Raw genomic sequence first — 22,016 nt, 5'->3', positions numbered from 1 at the left:
CCTCATTTTCGTTCCTCAGCAATGAGTTCTTTTCAACAAAAAAATATTGGTGATGAACTAGATTTGTGCTATCAGCTCCTATTGTTGTTAACAAAGATCATCCATTAAACCTCGAAGAATTAATTGTAGTTGTGTACCTGCCACTTAGCTCTTTTTTAATTATTTTTTTTAGTGTTTTACACTTCATTAATCTGAATAAATTTGTTAAAAGTTATTGACACATTTAAGTTGTATTCAAGATCTCTGAAAAAAGTAAAATCACAAAAATACTGAACTCCGAAAAAAATTCAATCGGAAAGTCCCTAATCACATGGCAAAATCAAATGACAAAATATATCAAACGAGTGGACGTCAACTGTCATATTCCTGACTTGGAACAGGCATTTTCAAATGTAGAAAATGGTGAATTGAACCTGGTGTTATAGCGCTTAACCTCTCACTTTTACAACAGTCTCATCAAATTCCGTTATGTTTACAACGATGCGTCAACAAAACAGAAATAATAAATAAAATAGTCAAAATATTGGTACAGCAGTCATCACTGTGTTATAATTAAACTCATCATAGATACCAGGACTACATTTTGTATATACACCAGACGCGCGTTTCGTCTACAAAAGACTCATCAGTGACGCTCGAATCCAAAAAAGTTAAAAAGGCCAAATAAAGTACGAAGTTGAAGAGCTAGCATTGAGGACCAAAATTCCTAAAAGTTTTGCCAAATACAGCTAAGGTAATCTATTCCGAGTTAGAAAAGCCTTAGTATTTCAGAATTATTTTTAAAAAAACCCAGTTAATTTATACATATAACCATATCAATAATAATTGATGTCAGCACAAAATTGCACAAACTACACACAAAACTAACCTGAACATTCTAAATAAACCAAAGTGCATCTAAAATTTGATCCATCAATGATCATGTCCGCTTTTGCTAGAAATATGTTATGTAGTTGGAATGTATTTGTATGGCTTTTCCTCACTTAACAACATCATGAAGTACCCATGTGACAGTTTGAATTGTCAATTGTTATCTCCTATGGAATTCTCTAAACAATTAAACATTATTTTTTGGAACTATTATCGTTAACATTTCCATTCAAAGCAATCGTCAAAAGTTTTTGCTATATCTTATTGTATTATTATATCCAAGGATAAAGTGAGATTACATTGAAGGAGACGATACTTTTATATTATCCTGTAAGGAAAATAATGTAGAAGGATTGTAAATATCACGTTTTGATCTGTTTATATTTTAGGGTGATATTGAGGAACAGAGACGAATTTTAGAAGACTCAATCGAAAAACTCTTCGAAAATCATGGAGGAAAACAACATCTTCAATATCAACCACTTATTTTTGTGGATGCAAGAAACAAAGAGGACAAAGAATTAGACACATTGAAGAGGCAGTTGGTGGAAGTTGCATTAGGCCATCCTTGTTGTGGAGAACCTATGCCAACAAAGTTTGTGCCCCTTGAACTTCAATTAGCCAAAAAAGTAGAGGAGAAAAAGAAAGTACTATCCATTGGTGAACTGAATGAGCTTAACCAGCAGAATGAAAAACATGCATTAACCCCAGATCAGCTACAAAAGTTTCTGAAGGTCAACCATGCCCTAGGAAAGCTGATCTACTTCGATGAAGCTTGCTTGAGAGATAATGTTATCATTGATCCAGTATTTTTGGTAGACGTGCTACGTTCCATCGTTACTGACGAACAGTTTTGGCCAGAACATCTCATTGAAATATTAAGAGATCTCAAAGAGAGTGGAAAATTGTTGAAAAAGGATTTACATGAAATATGGAAACAAGACTGTTTCAAGGAGATCTCAGAGCACAAAGATTATATGGTAGAAATGTTAGTTCATCTGGACATAATTTGTAGACAAAAAGACGATGAAAATGAATCTGATTTTTTCTTAGTTCCATGCATGATAAGCACAAAAAGAGAAGACAGCCAACAGATAGATTTTGACAGAAGTATACATCTGGCTTATAGGTTTAAGGAGGAAGTTGTACCACCTGCTATCCTTTACCGATTCATCGCGACTTTCATATCAATGTGGAAGCTCCGAGTCAGCACAAAATCAAGTCGCCTGATGATCTTCACGGACAGTGCTGATGTTACAATTGATAATGAACACGATATGAGAATTGACATTCAGGGAAACAGAATCATAGTTTCTCTTTCTCACAAAGAAAGCCAAATGTCCATTGTACATACAATAGCATCAACAGCTCAGGAATGCCTCACACATGCTATTACAAACATTTCCAATTTTTATTTCTCAGTTTCAGATGATTCTGGTTGCACGAGAGATTTGCCATTCATCATTCAAATTGGTATAGTTTGTGGGTCAGATCTTTGCTTTTTTGACCACATGTTGAGAACCAAGGAGGAATGGACATGTCCTGATCACAAAAGAATACACAAGACTAATATTGTGTCTATGTGGTTTGCAGACAAGGTATCTCTGTTTTATATAATATTAAATGCGTTTTTCTGTTTCGATGAAGAGTAATTTCACTATTAAATGAACTCATAAACAGTCATTTGGATTTTTACAATCGTAAGGGGAAAAAGAGAAGAAAAACGAAACGAATTCAACACTTTAAAGAATTCATACATGCAAAGCGCTTCACTTATTTGTCATCATCAAGAACACTTAATGCCAAATGTTTTAAAACCAAGGGTGTATACTACTATTGATTAATAAATATTACGCAACTGAATGAGAATAACATTTTAAAAAAACTCGCATTCTGTTGTTTAAATTGAAATTGACTGTTTGAGGATGTACTTAGGTGCGGTTTTGGAATTTGTGTCAGATGTTCGAACTCCATGGTTTTTTCCATACAATACAATGTAAAATATTTTTCCCCATAACATATATTAATATCTTTTAATATAAGACTTAAGCTCATAAAAGGTCATTTGTCAAAATTTAAGCAGATTCTTGATTTTCTTTCTTTTCATTTGAGACCCAAACGATACCAATGTAAACGTAAGGTAAAACTTTGAGTCAGCCTTTTCCCAACATATTTGTAGATCAAATATCTCGAAAAGGAGCTCCATGACCTATCAATATCCAAAGCTTATTATGATCCTTTACTAATACTCTTCCAGCTTATAATCAATTTTAAAATTTTGGATTTATTTCATTTTACCCAAGATCACCTAAGTACATCCTTAAGGTCTAGATAATTTAAATAGTAAATGGTATATTGAATACCCTAACAAGGTTAAAGAACGCATCTATAATAACAGTATTCCTTATGATATTTTAAATGGCAAAATAAGGAAAACTCCAGACTGCTGGTTGAGTTGTATTTCCCAAAGGTATCACCAGACCAGTAGTCGGTACTTATGTCATAATTATATATTAACTGTTTACCATTTTTTTTAAATACTGAGGCCGGTCTACCCTAGGATGAGGAATTTAATACTGAGGCCGTTCTACCCTAGTATGAGGATTAAATTACCTTAGCTGTATTTGCCAAAACGTTTCGGATATTTTTAATCCTCAACGTTTTTCAACTTCGTACTTTATTTGGTCACTGAATAGTCCTTTGTAAACGAAACGCACGTCTAGAGCAAATATAAAATTCCTATCCTGTTATCTATGATGATTGTACTTGCATTGATTTTTTTCAATACATTTAAACAGAGGCAAGCAACCTTTAAGTATATGTTATGAAGCTTATCAGGTGAAAAAAGTATATGCATGTCGTAAAATGATGTATACATATTGCTTTGACTATAAATTAGGTACTTTTTAAATTGAAAAAAAAATATTCTGATTTATACTAGAACATACAAGAAAAATGAACATTATTGCATACAAGCTAACACGACACACACTATATAATAGGTTTCTGCTTTTAGACGCTTTTAGACAAGTTCATTTTAAAATGTAATATCGTTATAAATATTTGTGAATGCTCAATTCTCTCACAAACTAATGCCGCAACTTAAGACCAAACTGTAAAGATCAGTTTGAAATGGCTTAATTTACTTTGCCAACAGAATCAATTATCAAAAGTAAATGAAAAATGCTGATTTAAGAAAACTCGAAGAAGTTACTCGATGGTAGTTAAAGTCCCATTATGCACAAAAACTAATATATATATCTTTATTTCATCTTCATCATACTAAGTGTAAAAACGACATGTGTAGTTTGTTTAAGCGTAGAACAGACAAGTTATAAGTTACAGATATGTGATATAAATCATTGTTCTTCTTCGAAGTATTCATTTATCAGTTATGTTTGTTTTATGTATTTATTTATGATATATTGTATTTCCATATATATTATATTTGTACTGCTGAGCATCATTTGCTTAAAGTAATAAAGAATTGAATGTGTATTGATAATTTTATCTTTCAGTTACATACAGAGAATGACATATGCCAAGTTGATTGTCCAGGTAAGAAATATATCTTAGAATTACAATCAGTAGTTTGATTTGCTAGTATTGATAACCTTACCCCGAACAAACATTATTTTAAAGGTTTTTGTGTTAAATTATAAAAAAAAAGAGAAAAGGAATATTCAAACAAAAGATACATTGGTATGGCAAGCTGTATTGTGTGATTCATTCTATTCTATACATGTATATGCTTACACATACTGTGGATTCATTAATATTCGTTGGATACCAATTTTCGTGGATTTCGTGGGTACACGCGAACCACGAATTTAGATGTTCAACGAATAACATATTTTCTAAAGGAATGAAGCGAGACTGAACGAAAACTACGAATTCAAATAACCACGAATAGGGAAGTTTTCCTCAATCCACGAAAATTAGTATCCACGAAAATTAATGAATCCTCAGTAATGACCATTAGCCACAAATACGATTTTTCTTTACCTTATTCAAGCATGAGTTTGTGTTCATTCTTCGTCAATTTCCAGTTAACCAAAAAATTGAAGTATTGTATCCCTTATGATGAATAATTCATTGTTTACCTTGTTCATACTGTAAAATATGTGTAGGGTGTTATTTTGCTGTTAAAACTGTTTCAGAGGTTTGAATAAAAACACCATTGAAAACACTTGTAGGTAAACCTGTACATTTGGGTGTGTTCTCATTAGAAATATCTGTGACTGTTAAATTGCGATGTGGAACATATTTTTAAGTAAATCTGAAATGTCTTGTTATAACTATGGCATGGACCTCAATTATTGAATAACATTTTGTTAACCAGCAAACAATTCTGACTCTCTTAAGTAATACATATATTTGTTAAACTTTGTGAGAAAAAAGTTATTGTTTAATTTCTTAAACAAGTTCAATCAATTGTTTTTTTTTATATAAAAAAAAAAATACTACATTGTAGCTTTAATGGTTTTTTTAATGTAAAACTAGTCTTAAAGCTATGTACAAATCATGCCTTTAAAATAAGAATGCTAGTTTTAACTGTTATACAACCTTATACAACGCATTAAATTATAGTCATGTGAGTTACAATATATTGCAGGTTTAGATATAGCATGGCTAGATAGTAATCCAGATGATAGACACTTGGGACGCTTAGCAGCTGAAATGACAATAGAAGAAGTAAGGAAAATGTATATCCACCTGAAGGAAAAAAATGCATTTAGGTCTTGGGATAAAATCAAAGAATCAAGCATCAGAATGGCCTTTGATGTCAACATGAACGCTCTATATGATTGGAAGAAAAGTACGCAGTCTGCTACATTTAAGCAGCTTCAGAACAGTTTGAAAGAGGAAGATATCCACAAATTATGTCAGGTATACATGTAACTCATAAATTGTTACTGGTGTTTTATTTAATTTAATATCCTTGAACGCATGTTTTTACTTCAATAACAGATTTGGAAAAAAAATTGTAAACCAGTGATAGTCTCTCTTATCATGAGTAATAAAACAACCATGCTATAAATACTCGTGGTAAGGTCTCTATGTCTTTCAGATACATCTTAATTAAGTTTCAATGTTCGTAGTCAAACCCGAACATCAGATACTAAAATGTAGTATGTCAACTATGAAAGGGCTTTTGGTTGCCGTGTGGTCTAAGATGTCTATTGCAGATTGTACATCATTGTACAAGCTTGTTCTAGCGTGTCAGGACTTATGTTTTTTTTAACCGCAATGTCATGATTCTTTGGTCAATATGTAGCTTTCATAGTTAGGTACCTTTTTTTCTGCTTCCATTTTTAATAGTCAATAATATCGTTGTATTGTTTGACTGTAAATATTTCAATATTCCGCGTACATGGTTCACCTGACCTGATTGCATGATATATTGGACAACGTTAAGTTTTTGTGTTTAGTTTATCAGTTTATGAGTGACATGTCACATGTATTTGGTGTATATAGTAACTGTAATTGGAATAAGTTTGTCAGATAGGGTTTATATGATGTTACTCTTTTTTCATAAATAATAGATAATGTATCATTCAAAAGAATCCTATAGTTAATCTTTACCTCTAAGTTTTCATAAAACAACTCAACAATTTTTAAGAAATCATTCAGGACAATACAAAACAGAGGCGAAAGATACAAGAAGGCCATACAAATTCATATCGAGAGAAACTGACAACGCCATGGCTAAAAAAGAAAAAAAGAAAATCAGACAAATAATAGTGCATAAACTCAACATAGAAAACTAAAGACTAAGCAACACGAATCCCACCAAAAACTGGATGGACTCATGTGTATTTCAGCTTTTGCGTCACTACACCTGAAAGTATAAAGTTGTTTCCTGTTAAAAATCGAATGTTTGACTCACAGCTTGTGTGCATTATCAAATTTATATATATAGAAACAAATGAAAATGTAAAAGTTAAACGAAGGGTGAAAAACACAGTGGCTCTGAATTTCAACGATAAAGAAAACAATCATCTGTAAATTTATTATTAGGTTTGGCGCAGATCCAGCTAAAGTATAATATTTCAAAAAAATCGGAATTTGTTGAAAATAAAAGTCATCAGTTGAAAAGGGCTATAATTTGAACACAAAGTTTGAGAGGTCTTTAATTGATAACAAGATACGCTTTTTTAAATCTTCATAACCGTACTGGCCTAGGTGTTGATACGATTGTATGCTTCCTTACTAATTCCCCCTCTATATACCATATTGAAGATTATTTGATAATAAATGTCATTAGAATCCATTTGTCTGGAAAAAAATACCATCGGTACATAAGGATTGTTGTGAAAGAAATTTCAAGCTTGTTTGTAAATATTTCTAATTTTAGATTTTAAGAGAAGTTCAAAAAGTGTTGGGTAAGTGGACATACATAATCTTTAAATCATTTAGAAATAATTCATAACAAATTAAATTCATCACAGATTAACATTGTAAACGCTAGTCACGCCTTTCTTATACGAACAACTCTTCATTGACGTCTAAATAAAACAATAAAAAACGAGTGATAATATATAAAGGACAAAGTTGAAGAGTATTGAGGACCTACTAATCTGAACGCTCCTGATATGGATATCAACATTTATCACATATACAAGATCTTTAATAATTCAACTTAGTTAATTCCGTATATGAGTTGCTGCCCTTCAAATGCTATTCTAGCCATTTTTCCCCACTTATTATATTGAAAGATATGCTAGATATGGATACAACTGGATTATGATTATTTAATACCAATTTACGTGGATTTTATAGGGAAAAGATGAAATACCAACTTAAATGTTCAACTAAAATCAACATTTTGTAGACTATTACAATGTTTCATGCAGAATTTTGCAAAACCAAGAAATCAACGATTCACGAAAATCGTATTTTTTCCTCCTACATAAAAAAAAGAACCTAGGAAAATAAATGAATCTACAGTAAGTCAGCACTGTTGTAATGGTCGGTAGCATATAATAATGTTTTGCAATTGAAATTAGATGAAAAATTATGTTGATGAACATATTTTAGACCAACCAAGAGATGTGTTACTTCGTAGACCGTCAGAGTCAAGTATACAATAACTGCCTAATCATATAGGAGATCAAACATATCAGCTGGGAATAGAACTTGGGTTCAAAGTTGTTGAGATGCAGCAGATTGAGAGAAACCATGTGAGAAATCTTCGTGGCCAAACAGAAGAGGTTCTAAACAATTGGAGAAGACGTCCAGAAGCTACATTTGAAGTTTTAGTCAAAGCTCTGCACCGTATTGAATTATCCAGTGTACTTTCTTACATAACTTACGAAGAAGAGTTAGATGAAACAAAGGAGTTAGAATTAGAGGGAAAAGTTAAAGGTATGTACAATTTTACAGAGTAATCCATCAATGTCTTACATGTATATATACTTTATAAATCTAGCAGATCAATTTTACTCACATTTTGTCTAGTTAGCTACCTCTCAAAGTCTAGTATCACTTAAAGGAATTCATTTGTGAATATGTTTTCTGTAATAACCAATATAAAGCAAAATCGTTAAGGGATCGAACACATGAATATGATCATATATCAATGGCAATTTAATTTTTTATATTTTGGTGTTTTATTTTTCCAACGACCCAACTATACCCCTACTGTCTTTTCATAATTTATCTTAGCTCCCGATGCTTTCTCGTATATTTCTGAAGCCTTAAATGTATCCTATATCGATTCCTCTGTTCTATTAAAAATTTGTGTATCGTCTGCAAAAATGTTTATCTTAACCTCGTTCTTTTCATTTTCATTTTCTGTGTTGGGGTGGGGTATATGTATTCCTTGAGTTTTTGGTCTAGCATTAATTGTATCTACCATCGGCTCTGCATGTAAAATGTATAGCATCGGCGATATTGGACAGCCCTGACGGATTAATCTAGAAATTGGGTCATATTATGATTAAAACCGTTAGTCATTAAACAAGTTTAAGCATTTTTTTGCAACATTTTAACCCATTCCCGAAAAGTTTCCCCAAATTGAAAGGTTTCTAAACACGCATCTAACCATTCCCATTCTGACTAATCAAAAGCTTTTGTTAGGTCCAGAAAAAGGCTAAATCCTCCCTCGTTCTCCATATTTATAAAATCGCAAAATATCTTGCAGCATATATTAATATCAAAAATATTTCTGCCCTTAACAAACCCTTTTTGATCTGTTTCTATAATTGATGGTAGAACTATTTTCAAACGTTCAGCCAGAATTTTGTAGCACATTTTATAGTCTAGTTTTAATAATGGTATAAGTCGCCAGTTCATAATATACTCCCTCTCCCCACTTGTGTATAATAAGCTTATCACTCCAAGTATCTGCGATTCGGAAAGTGTTTTATCATAAAAAGTTTCTCTTAATATTTGCGTAAGCTCGTTTTGTATCAGAAACCAATACTCCTGATAAAATTCTGCAGTTATGCCATCTTCCCCTTGTGATTAATCACCTTTCATCAATTTAATTGCTTTGAAAATTTCTTCTTCTGTAATTTCACTATCACATAAACAGTGTTTTGCTTCTGATATAGTTTTATTTATGTTCCGGACCATATAAGTATTTGGACCATACGCGTATTTTTCTATATACTCATCTGGTCCGACCGTAACAAGTTAACACTCAGGTAACACATAAACTCTTCATAGCGTATAACCCTTGTAGTTGTTACGTCATTAAAAAGACGATATCAAAGGTCATTTCATTATATTATAATAAAAAAAAAAAACGCTGTTTCGTGCATTTAATTTTACTCACTAGTGACTATAGTAAACACATGTTTTACATATAGTTATTACCGACTTGTTATTACGAGTGCATGGCAATATGTCGACTTAGATAGATATTTTCATAAGTTACTGTTATGGAATTTCCCGAGACCTCGGTATCACTGCACGCAGCTGATAAGAAGGCTAGTTTTTCTCTCGAATGCAAATGGTGTAACTGAAAAGGATTGTGCACGATCAAGACGTGCTAATGCAGAAAAAATAATGGTACCGGTTGGAAGTAAATGCCATCCTAAGCGTAATTTTAAGAATACAATTCGCGATGAAAACAAATGATTTGATTTTTATGTAGCCTTTGAATTATAAAATTAATATATTTTCATGTAAACATCATTGTTTTTTTTTTAGATAAACTTTATTAATATTTGAAAAAAATAAATTCATGGTCCAAATGATTATATGGTCCGGCCCCTTTAATAACCAAATCAGTATATATAGTCATATGATCCGACCATACGCGTATGGTCGGACCATATGAGTATCCGCATATGGTCATGACCATACGCATATGGTCCAAATACTCATATGGTCCGAAACATTTACATTATGTAGTATTTTCCCCAAGCCTCACTATTACAACCCCACCGCCCACCTCGACGTAAAATGTTTCTCATAATATTTTAATTGTTCGCCTAAGATTTCATTGATATTAATTTTGTATGTGCCATTTTCGGCTTTTATTTTTTACCACGGACGTCATCACGAGTTTGTTGACCATTATGAAATAACTGTTTCACATATGATATCAGATATGTTCCTTACGTCGTAACTACAATCCCTATCCCTTTCCCTTTCATGCATGTGACCTGCCGAATTAGACTATTTACTGGATTTGTTATAACATGAGCAATACGACGGGTACCACATGTGGAGCAGTATCTGCTTACCCTTCCGGAGCACATGTGATCAGCCCTAGTTTTTGGTGGGGTTCGTGTTGCTTATTCTTTAGTTTTCTATGTTGTGTCATGTGTTCTATTGTTTGTCTTTTTGTCTTTTTAAATTTTAGCCATGGCGTTGCCAGTTTATTTTCGATATATGAGTTTGACTGTCACTCTGGTATCTTTCGCATCTCTTCTTTTATTAATTATAACCATCCAATTCAGTGATTTAATAAGTCTCCTACTTGTTATAATAATCAACCATATTTGTTGATTTTTTCATGTTAAAAACTAATCAAAAATAGTGCCGGATGAAAAGAAAGAGTATAAAAAAGAGCCAACTTAATACTGAAAGGATAACTGTATACAACTAACACTTAGCCAAAAACTTTACTCTTTTTCTTTGTTAGTCATGGCGTTGTCAGATTATTTTCGATCTATGAGTATGACTGTTCCTCTGGTCTAGATATACCCCTCTTACGATGAAACAAGATATGGGGCAACCTTAAACAAAACATACATTTGTACTCTGATGAATAAAAAGAGCATGAAGTTCTAATCAAATACAAGCTGCTTTCTTGTATTTTTTTGAAGAATACATATCCCCAGATTACAAATGGTCAAATACGAAAAAGAAAAAGAAATGATTGAAGGTATGCCTGTTCATTTGACAAGAGTTCGAAGTCAATTTTGAAATCTGCTTCACGCAAAACAAACCAAATTAAATATTATATTTTACTAACATCATGAATATGAAAGTATAACAGTATAATTAGATTTATTCATATATCCCAAATACAGAGAGAATCATACAAGATATAGATATCAGTCAGACTTTAGATTATATGATGTCACAATTGGTGATATCATCCGATGATAGACGCAGCATTGAACAGTATGTTAGACAAGATGATCAAAATAAAGCATTGATTGAAGTAGTAAATAAAAGAGGATGGCACACTTATACTGTGTTCGTTGAAGCACTACGGGATAGTGGATACACAGATTTAGCAGATGAATTAAAATATAATTTACAGGAAGAGGGCTCAAGTGAAGAATTAGAACCTCAAAATAAAGGTATGAGCTGTCTTTTATATGAAAATACACAAATAGCAATCTTTGTATTGCATTGATGTTCTTGATACATTTCAAGTTAAAAAAAAATCTTATATTTGTTTGAAAAGTGAAAGTACCGAAGGTTCAATCAATCAAGAAGGTAATGGTAGACTTAACATAAAAAAATAAACAATGCAAAAACCCACAAAATACATGTGGAAAGGATAGTCTCATATAGGCTGACACTACAATTATTGTGACACCATTGTTAATGTTAGGGGTTTGTATTCTTGGTTTGGGTTTTCGTTTTGTCGCTGATATAATTACAATGTTAACCTGGATGACCCGTGTTTTGTTAAAACTATCATTCACTTAAATGATTTAAAAAAAAACAGTATTTGTTTTTACATTTTCGATTATTGTTTGTCTTATTTTTATGTCGAGTTTTCCCTCAAAAGTTTCTACTCGGACTTTCCAAAATAGTGTACGACTTATGTGGCCATGATCTATGATATACCTTGAAACTCTCGTTGTTTATTCTTATAACACGTGTATTTAAAGTGATTATAAAAACTTCTAATCTATAAATTTTAGGATTGTCGGAGTGGACTGTTCCTGTTTATAGAGTTCGTCTGCAGAAGAATTACTCAACTATCGTTGACTGTATAAATCATGAGAACATAGTAGATCATTTAATATCATGTGAGATTTTGACAATAGCTGATAGTCAAATGATAAATGCCTGTCCAGCACAAATACAAAAGAACAGAAAACTAATGGACATTCTTTTGCATGGGAAGGAAAAGAGATTTATTGAATTTCTCAAATCTCTACGAGAAGACTCCGCCACTACTGAACTGGCAGATGAAATAGAAAACACATTGGTTACAAGCAGAGATATATCAACCATGCAGGGTTGCTACAAATAATATGAAAGAGAAGGTTATACGTATATTCATCGTGTATCTACACATCTGATGATCTTACTATCTATATACTTGATTTATTTCACTTGACTGGGCGGAGTTAAAACGGGTCACTTATCATTGACCAGTCTATCTGCTAAACGGTGTGTTGGGATGAACTAATCAATGAAGTGTTCCCTTATGGTCATTTTAAATTTTAAAATCGTTTGGTTGCACTGATTGGTGATTGGAAATCAATGATAAGTATAACGGCAATCATCCTTTTATCACATAAAACATAAGCTCCGCCCATTCAGTTGAAATCAATTTTGGTAGTACTGAGATATTATAAATCACCTGTGTATAAAATAATTTGAAAAAACACTAAGAACTATTGGTTTCGATATTTAAAACTTAATATTACTTTTTGGTGAAGATAAAATGTATATATTTTCAATTATACTAAAAAATATAGTTTTGAAAGAGCTGTTTAAAAAAATAAAACTAGAGCGACACTTACAAAAATACAAACACCAGTCCCCCATTAACTTGACACAAAATAAAGGTTGATTAACACGAATGCCTATATATAATCCCATTACCTATAGAAACAGTTAAATTCTCTAATGGTTATTGATAACATAAAAAGAAATTTGTGTATTACACTGTGTATTGTTAATAAAATTGAGAATTAAAATTGGGAATGTGTCAATGAGACAACAACCTGATCATAGAATGTTTGTTCAAAATTGTATATCGTATAATGTACGTAATTATAGCCTTTGGATCTTTTATTTCGGTTAATGACTTTCAATAACTCTAGGTGTTTCTTAAATTGCATGTTTCATTAATGACATTATTGTCGTGAAATTACAGTTTAAATAATTCACGATCTTCATGTCAGCCATAATAACTAGAAACTTTAAATGAAGTCTGTATATAGATATAAACATATTAGGTATTTTATCATTACGTTACCAGGTGTTGTTCTCTTTGTAGAAGTCCCAACATCATATTTGACGAGACTGTCATATTTATTGCGAATTCATTTATGATTATGACAAAATACATGAAATATATTTGCTACAAGACAAAAGAGAGTAGACTTTTGTTATTTCGTGAAGTTGCTGTAGTTTTTAGATTTAATAGATACTTTTTGTGCTTTTTTGTTTAATATTTATTAGTTTTAAGATTGTGACACAGTGATGACTGCTGTTCCATTATTTTGACTATTTTACCTATAACGGCTGTTTTGTTCACGTATGTTGTAAATATAATGAAATTTGATTTGACTGTCATACAAGTGATTGGTTTAGCGCTAGAAAACCAGGTTCAATCCACCATTTTCTACATTTGAAAATGCCTGTACGAAGTCAGGAATACGACAGTTGTTGTCCATTTGTTTGATGTTTTTTGTCATTTGATTTTGCCATGAGATTAGTGACTTTCTGATTGAAATTTCCGAAGAGTTCTGTTTTTTCGTGATTTTACTTTTTTTCAACATAAATCAGGATAAGAAAATTAACCGTTGCATCAATGTTTTGATCTTTACGTATACAATGGTATAAGAAAAGCAGACGAATAAAACAATTCTTCTGATTATCATTCTCAACTTTATTAGTTAATGCTGACTCAAATAAAGACAAAGCGATTCGACAATATCTGTCATCAGTTCTCTTCAACTTCGAACATTTTTTGGCACTTTCAGATTTTATTTATCTAAGCGTCACTGATTGGTTTTCTTGTTTTTCGTGACGAACTAGGGATTCAACCAAGCACTGATGTATGTTTAGAAAAGTCAAAATTCACTAAATCTTGCAATAAGGACCTTTGGAAAGTATTATATATATACATTACTGTTCTATGGTCGGGTTGTTGTCTCATTCACACATTCCCCATTTCCATTCTCAATTTTATTACTAACTATGTGTTTAAAAAAGATCTATCTCTATGTAACAAATATTTAAAATCCTTAAATCCTGAAATCCTGATAGATTAGTATTAGGATTTCACACAGTATAGGCATTTGGCAAAAATGTGTTTGTATATTAAAACAGATTGTCCTTCTGGAACACACGGTTATGAATGTGATGAAAATTATTATCGTAATTTTAACGACTTCCGTTTTAAGGAGATTATTAACTTTTTGGAAGGTTATATGTGCACCTCTGTTCACGGCTGCGTCCTTAACGTTATAAAAATACAGTCACATTTACTCAATCCAACGAGTTCAATATACTCCTGAATAAGAATATTACATTCAAAGTTAAACTTCATGTATTCATACTTATCGTCTCTTGTATCGCTACTTAAGAATGTTGGCTTGTCATGTTTTTGAATTTTTGTCAAATTTAGTAATCCTCTGGACTTGTTCATGTGTTTGCCTTAAAAAATTGCTAATGGACCCTCATTTTTCTTTTTATAAATGTTTTATCTGTATAATTATAAGCCATTTGTAAAATTCTTACAGAATCTTAGTATTTTTTTAACAGTTTTTGAGAAATTTAACTGGTCAATGATAAAGCTATGAAAAATCAAGAGAGAACATTTTCCCGCTAAAATTCCAATGGCTAATATTTCGAAAACAAACACACTGACCCCTATATTTGTTTTGCTTTTTAATTTCTCAATTAATCCCCTACCAATATATACTAGAGTTATTGAAAGCTACTTATTTTGAACTGAGCAGCAAACTTCCTTAATATCATCTTCTGTACAACGTTGCCTTTACCTGATATATTTAACGACTATACATTAGATATGTATTTTTTCCCCCATTTAAACAATCATTTTTTTTTATGGAAATGCAACTGATTATAACCGCGATGAAGAATGCTCGAATGAAGTAAAACAAAGATAGGTTTTGCTACTACAGGTTTTAATATTTCCATTGTTTTACTTCAAAGAAAATAATATAGATCATTAATATACCTCAGTTATAATTTACTATAAAAATAAGTACACGCTATTTTGACTATTTTTTTTCAAATTGCAATCAATGGACCGCTCGATTGTTACTAAATAATTTGCCGCAATGAAACTATTTGAACGCAAGCGTCATTATATTCGCGTAATTTCCAATGGAGATTAGAAATTAGAATACCGCTGGAGTAACGTTTTACCTATAGTATCTAGGTATCTAGACTTGACTTCAGTGCAAGACGTAGCCTTAACATTTCTGAATATTCAAGAAATAAACGTTATAATTAGCTTTCTGATTTTTATTTAAGGAATGACTGTAATATTTTTTCTGTCTATGAAGAAATAACATAAAAAAAATTGTGCACACTGAATAACGCGAGTAGCGGGTTATTTAACAGTGTGCACCACATTTTTTATGTTATTTCATATGAGATTCATGTGAAATTCATGTGAGCAAACTTTGCTTGTGAAACCAACACTCTAAGATATATTGAAAATAAGAAAATCAAGTGATGACATAAGTCAACCATTGACCATATTCTGACATGAATAACAGTATTGATATTTGTGTATTAACGCAACTTTCAATCACCGCTATCGGGCTATTTCATGGGGGACAGTTTTTATCAGTGGAGGAAGGAAGTGTGCCTGAGAGCCCGGAGTGCATGGAATGCAAACTCGACAAAAAATCGGAGAACAACGACATATTTCACCCTCTGTTTCAATTCTCTAGCATAGTCTTTTAATCACATTATTGTCTGTAATTTTATAGTTGAAGCCTCGTTCACACGCGTACATTTAATTCGAATTGAACTCGAATCGAATGCAAATCGAATACGCTAATTGCATCCACACAGTTGGCTAATTCGAATTATCCAGTTCGCAGCATTAGAAATACGATTTTTGTTAATACGAATTAAAAGTTAACTTCGTTCGGAGAATAAAGCGAATTTAATGCGCATTGCAACAAAATCCGTATAGTGATCATGTTCGTTCCGGAAATATTTTCCATAGTATGCGTACCTGTATGCGGATCGGAGCGGATCGGACGTTAGGACGTCACACGTTTCGAATGCGCATTAAACTAATTCGAATAACTCACCGTAAGTAAATTGTTTACCATTTACAATGTCAACAGTTAATAACTCTTTAATATTGAAATCCTATCTGCGTCGACTGCGTATACCACACGGATCAATGCGATCTCATAATTTTGATATTTCCCCAAAAATGTGCATTTCCGGTGAAAAAAGAGTGTCTTAATAAAGACAAATAGGACGTAGAAAACACTACATTTACCCGACATGTCACAAATATTTTCGACTTTGTATGGTTTCAGATGAGTTGCGACTCAATTAAATCGGTCTTTCCCTTCAGTAGTATAGATGTCGAGGTTATAAAAGGCGAATATTGTCTTCAAGTAGACGTGAACGCAAACTACCGTTGTATGTATTCCAACAGATATTTGGAATCGTAATTTCCACCTCTGATTCAAACACCTAAGGAACATTTTCATGTAGATTCAAATACTAGTACTCTACTATATGATATTGTCTAATTTCAAGCATATAGAACATACAAAAGCAATCAATCTTAGTTATGCATACATTTGTAAAATAATTAGGGATTTCACGATAATAGAACATTATTGATACGAAATATCCATATAACTGCAAAATTGAAGGCACTTAGTTCCCAATATTTTTTGTAAACGTCTTAAGATTTTTGTTTTAGTTTGAATCATTTAGAAAAGAATCAAAACATTATTGTTGTGTCTGACCAAATAAATGGCAAGGACAAGAATATAGAGTTTTTTTTACAGCAGAAAAAAAAATCATCAAAAACAAACTATTGATGTTTCAAGGAAAGAAAAACCACGTTGATTATAAATAGAAAAAAAAACCACCATGAAATGAGGAGACGTTTAAAAGATAAGTGTCATAAGACGAAGGAAAACAAAAATGTTGTACGTCAGAATTTAAACATAGCAAATGCAAAAAGATTAATTATCACCCTAAAAAATTCAATGCTTTGTAACGAACACTCTTCATCAAAAATAACAAACAAATAAAACCTTGTCTCATCTCGACAGGAGACTTTTAACCTTAAAATGTGAAGAGAAAAAACGAAAAACCCATCACCGTATTTAAATTTGGAAGATGTAAATATTGAACTGTATTGTATGTAAAAAGGGAAAGGTGTTACATATATTTCTTATATTCAGCTTTAAAGATGCAATGTGAAAAGGTAAAACAAAACAAACCATGACATGACTATAAAAGAAAAACAGATATGAACGAGTCCGAGTAACAAACAAAAATTCTTGATTTATAGATTCCTGGCAAGGTAGGTAAAACGTTACGTTCACGGCACATCCCAATCTTTGATGGTGGAAAAAACAGCATAATATACATGCACAAACGTTTTATTCAGTTGGCATTTGCCTGACTATACAGATTGGCGTGCAAAACAAAAATCAAATTACATAAAGCTGAAATATACCAGTCTAAAAGAACTATCAGTTACTGAATCAATGTTAGTTTAAAGCAGGTTAAAACTTTAGAATAAATCTGAGTTAATTTGCAAAATGCTTTTGTTACATAACATGTGCAATTCATAATTACAAGATGAATAAACTAACAGGCTTAAATTATCAAAAAATTAAGTCCTAGAAAATTATGGAAAATAGATTAGGTCAAGTACATGTAGATGGCAAGTAAAAATGAAGCGCTAGACACTCAACCTTTATATCAATGTGCGTGGGATGTTAAAATCTAGTTTCAATGGTAAATGTACATAGATATGTTTGGTATAATGATCCTAATGAAGTTTCCAAATTCAGGTGGTTTTAAACTCTCAATATAGAGTTAAAATTACCAATATCTTTGTATGTACCCAAAAATAGTCTAAGAATAGATGCGTCCGGTTTGGATAAGGAAAATTAATAATCGATTAAACCTGGTTTTATAGATAGCTCTTTTGTCAGACACTTTTGTTAATAAAATGAGGTAAAGAGACATAATAACTGACTATGCAGTATTAGCTTTGCCAATTTTTGAAGGCCGTACGAGAAATATATGTGTCAATAGGTCTCTTGAAGAGAGTTGTCTTATTCGCATCTATGCCACCCCTTTTTTTTATATACATAATAGGATTAGGGACGACATCAAAAGTTCAATGAAGGATGAAAAAACTTAATTCACATAGTTTTTTCACTGACCTTCCTACCCCCCTTTTAACTTAATTTGGGAAAAATAGATTGACCCATATAGATGTAAGTAAAAATCAATGTCGGATAACCAAATCTTGCAGCAACCCTCCCCCACTCCCCCCAAAAAAACTATTTGAATAAAGTTTTTTTTTTATCTTACATTGATCTTTTGAAGTCGTCCCTTATGTGATAGACAATTACATTGGTCTTTTGATGTCGTCCCTTATGTGATAGACAATTACATTGATCTTTTGATGTCGTCCCTTATGTGATAGACAATAATCGTTTGATGTCGTCCCTTATGTGATAGACAATAATCGGGATCAAGCATGAAACACACATCACAGACATACAACAAAGCTCACTAAAAAGCCATACAAAAACATAGAACTAAATCTTACAGAAATGCAAATAAAAAAGTTTTGAAGTTGATAGTAAATCTACGAAAAGACGCTGATAAAAAATTATGTTATAGTTGAAAAAAACATCGTACTGTACATACTTAGTATACACTTTCTCGATAAAATTCGTCAAATTCGTGATAACTGTCAAAATATGACGGAGTGGTTTCTGTTATCTCTGTTTTAATAGAAAACACCAATGGGAACCAATCAGAAAAGTTTGCATTGTTTATTGAAAGAAACATCTTAAATATACAAGTGTCATGTATGTGAATTTAAATGATGTAGTTTTTTTGTTCGTTTTGTTTTTACAAGTACAAATATATCAAACGGAACTCTTGACTCATGAAAATTAGAAAAGGTCGTCAAGGAGAGGCCCTATGGCTAAAATGGCCGTATTTTCACCTCAAAATTTACTCTGAGTACAGACAAACCTGTGCAACTGGAAAAGTTTTAAGGCATAGCATGCCCTAGATAAATAGAATTCAAATGCATTGTATGATTTAGAAAATTCATAACTTAACTGGATTTTGCCGTACACTTTTTTTCGTCTCTGCAGAAGATGGGGTGAGCCACCTTAACTGGATTTTGCCGTACACTTAAAGTCTTTTTTCGTCTCTGCAGAAGATGATAAAATTAACAAACAGTTGAGTTTACCTTGATATGGTCCACTCAAGTACACAGTTTAAATAACCAATTATTGTCAGGTATCTATTGTCCAGCTAATGTCCATGTCAATTAAAATGCTCACTTTAATTTTTACCTGAGGGGAAGTTCTCAAACCTGTTTCCCAACTTAGTTTATTTTGTCACCTTCTGGAGGAATGAAAAAAAGTGCACGGCAAAATCCGGGTAAGTTTTTATTTTTCTAAAACAAAACATATTTAAAATTCATTTATCTAGGGCATGCTATGCCTGAATTTTTTTACAGATGCGCAGGTTTGTCTGTACTCTTTGTAATTTTGAGGTGAAAATACGGCCATTTTAGCCATAGGGTCCCATGAACCTTAAGTTCAACTAGGATTGACGAAAACCTGCTAGAAAATTCTACCACCAAGTTCAGCATATGTTGTCAATGGGAAACTATGGCATACTGAGAACTTGTTCTTCTGTGTAGAATATTTTAATTTCAGTCTCATTTTTATAAAAAAAAGAATATGCGCTTATATCCCCAAAAAATAAATGTGTAGCGAGGGGTTCCATAATTATTGAAAAAAAACACGTTGTAGAATATTTCATTTAGGCGGGTTTTTTATGTCATATATTCATGTGTAAAGGTTCAGAAAACTGAAGATTTTTATATAAATATTTCAGAGATTGACCGAAATATGGAAATTACAGATGTTTTGTTTTTTTGGTCCTTAATAATCCTTATATGGCTAATATAAAAAAGAAGATGTGGTATGATTGCCAATGAGACAACTGTCCACAAGAGACCAGAATGACACGGACATTAACAACTATAGGTCACCGTACGGACTTCAACAAGCCCATACCGCATAGTCAGCTATAAAAGGTCCCGATAAGACAATGTAAAACAATTCAAACGAGATTTAAATAAATGCCATTTCACTAGTAATCAGTGACAGTAAAGAGGGCCTGATGATACGAAATTTATATTCATACTCATAAGTCGACAAAAAAACTGGGTAGCTCATGACACGAAAAGCGAAAAAACGCCAAAAACACTCAAATCAGTCTACACAAGACAACATAGAAATCTAAAGACTCAGCAACACGAAACCCATTTAAAAACGGAATTGCAGAGAGAAACAACTTACATAAATGTAAACGAACAGCCTAAAAATATCTAAGAATCTTAACAGTTTCTTGAAAGCTAATGCAAAGACTTGGCGTTTTTTTTATATAAGTCTTATTTACATACAATTTTAACAAAGCAAGTGTATGTATCTTTACAGTTTCTGAAAGCTAGTGCTAAGCGAATTTTGAACAAACAATAAATCTACCATACTTGAAGACGATTGTTATACAAGATCTATTTACATACATTTTGCCAAAGCAGGTGTTTTTATCTTTACAGTTTCTGAAAGCTAGTGCTAAGCGAATTTCGAACAAACAATAAATCTACCAAACTTGAAGACGATTGTTCTACAAGATCTATTTAAATACAACTTTGCCAAAGCAAGTGTTTTTATCTTTACAGTTTCTGAAAGCTAAGTGCCATACTTGAAGACGATTGTTATACAAGATCTATTTACATACAATTTTGCCAAAGCAGGTGTTTTTTTCTTTACAGTTTCTGAAAGCTAGTGCAAAATGAATTTCGAACAACCAATAATAGTCTACCAGACTTGACATAGATTTTTATAGAAGTCCTATTTACATACATTTTTAATAAAGCAGGTGTATTTATTGTCAGAAAGAAGCGTATTTTACCAAATGACTGGATTATCATAATATTTCAAAATAATGAATGAATGAATGGGGGAAAAGAAAATGTCAAATGAAATATCAAGTTATTATTAAGTCCTAGACAGGCATCTATCCTGTGTGACAACGTGCGTGGGTTTCCATTCAAATGTAATTGTTAGAGCTACATGTAATTTCCTAATACATGTAGAGTAAGAATTGGTTAGCATGCTTGCTTTGTTTGTATATTGTACACATGTATTTAGTATTACGTCCAATCAAATTTAAATATACTATATGCAAATTTAACTATACCTACATGTACATGTACCTATATTGTTTGTAGATGTCAATTTTAATTACATCGTTGAGCAATTGTATAAACAAAAAAGCAAGCAAGCCAACCAAAAACCTTACTCCACAACATAAGGGAATTAGCTCTAAGATAATGAATTCATAAGCCATTTCGATACTAAGGATACAATTCCCTCATCCAAAACTTATATGGCTTAAATCTTCTTGAGTAAAGCATACTCCAAACTTTGATCTATAATTGTCTACTTGATACACAGTGTTGTCTCTTTGGCACTAAT

General features: G+C 32.0%; 1 protein-coding gene across 1 annotated transcript in view; it reads left to right on the top strand.

The window, feature by feature from the left end:
* LOC134694105 (uncharacterized) overlaps positions 1-8,087 on the top strand; it is a 59,777-nt gene extending 51,690 nt beyond the window's left edge. Inside the window, exons 13-17 of the mRNA XM_063555100.1 lie at positions 1,260-2,468; positions 4,389-4,428; positions 5,486-5,760; positions 7,229-7,256; positions 7,912-8,087. Of these exons, the coding sequence (XP_063411170.1) occupies positions 1,260-2,468; positions 4,389-4,428; positions 5,486-5,760; positions 7,229-7,256; positions 7,912-7,964 (1,605 nt within the window). The 3' untranslated portion in view covers positions 7,965-8,087. The remainder of the gene's footprint in view (positions 1-1,259; positions 2,469-4,388; positions 4,429-5,485; positions 5,761-7,228; positions 7,257-7,911) is intronic.
* The last annotated feature ends 13,929 nt before the right edge of the window (positions 8,088-22,016 follow it).

The sequence above is a fragment of the Mytilus trossulus genome, chromosome 13 (genome assembly GCF_036588685.1).
Source record: "Mytilus trossulus isolate FHL-02 chromosome 13, PNRI_Mtr1.1.1.hap1, whole genome shotgun sequence".
Taxonomy (NCBI): Eukaryota; Metazoa; Mollusca; class Bivalvia; order Mytilida; family Mytilidae; genus Mytilus; species Mytilus trossulus.
The sequence above is the reverse complement of the archived record's forward strand: the minus strand, read 5'-3'. Positions and strand labels throughout refer to the sequence as shown.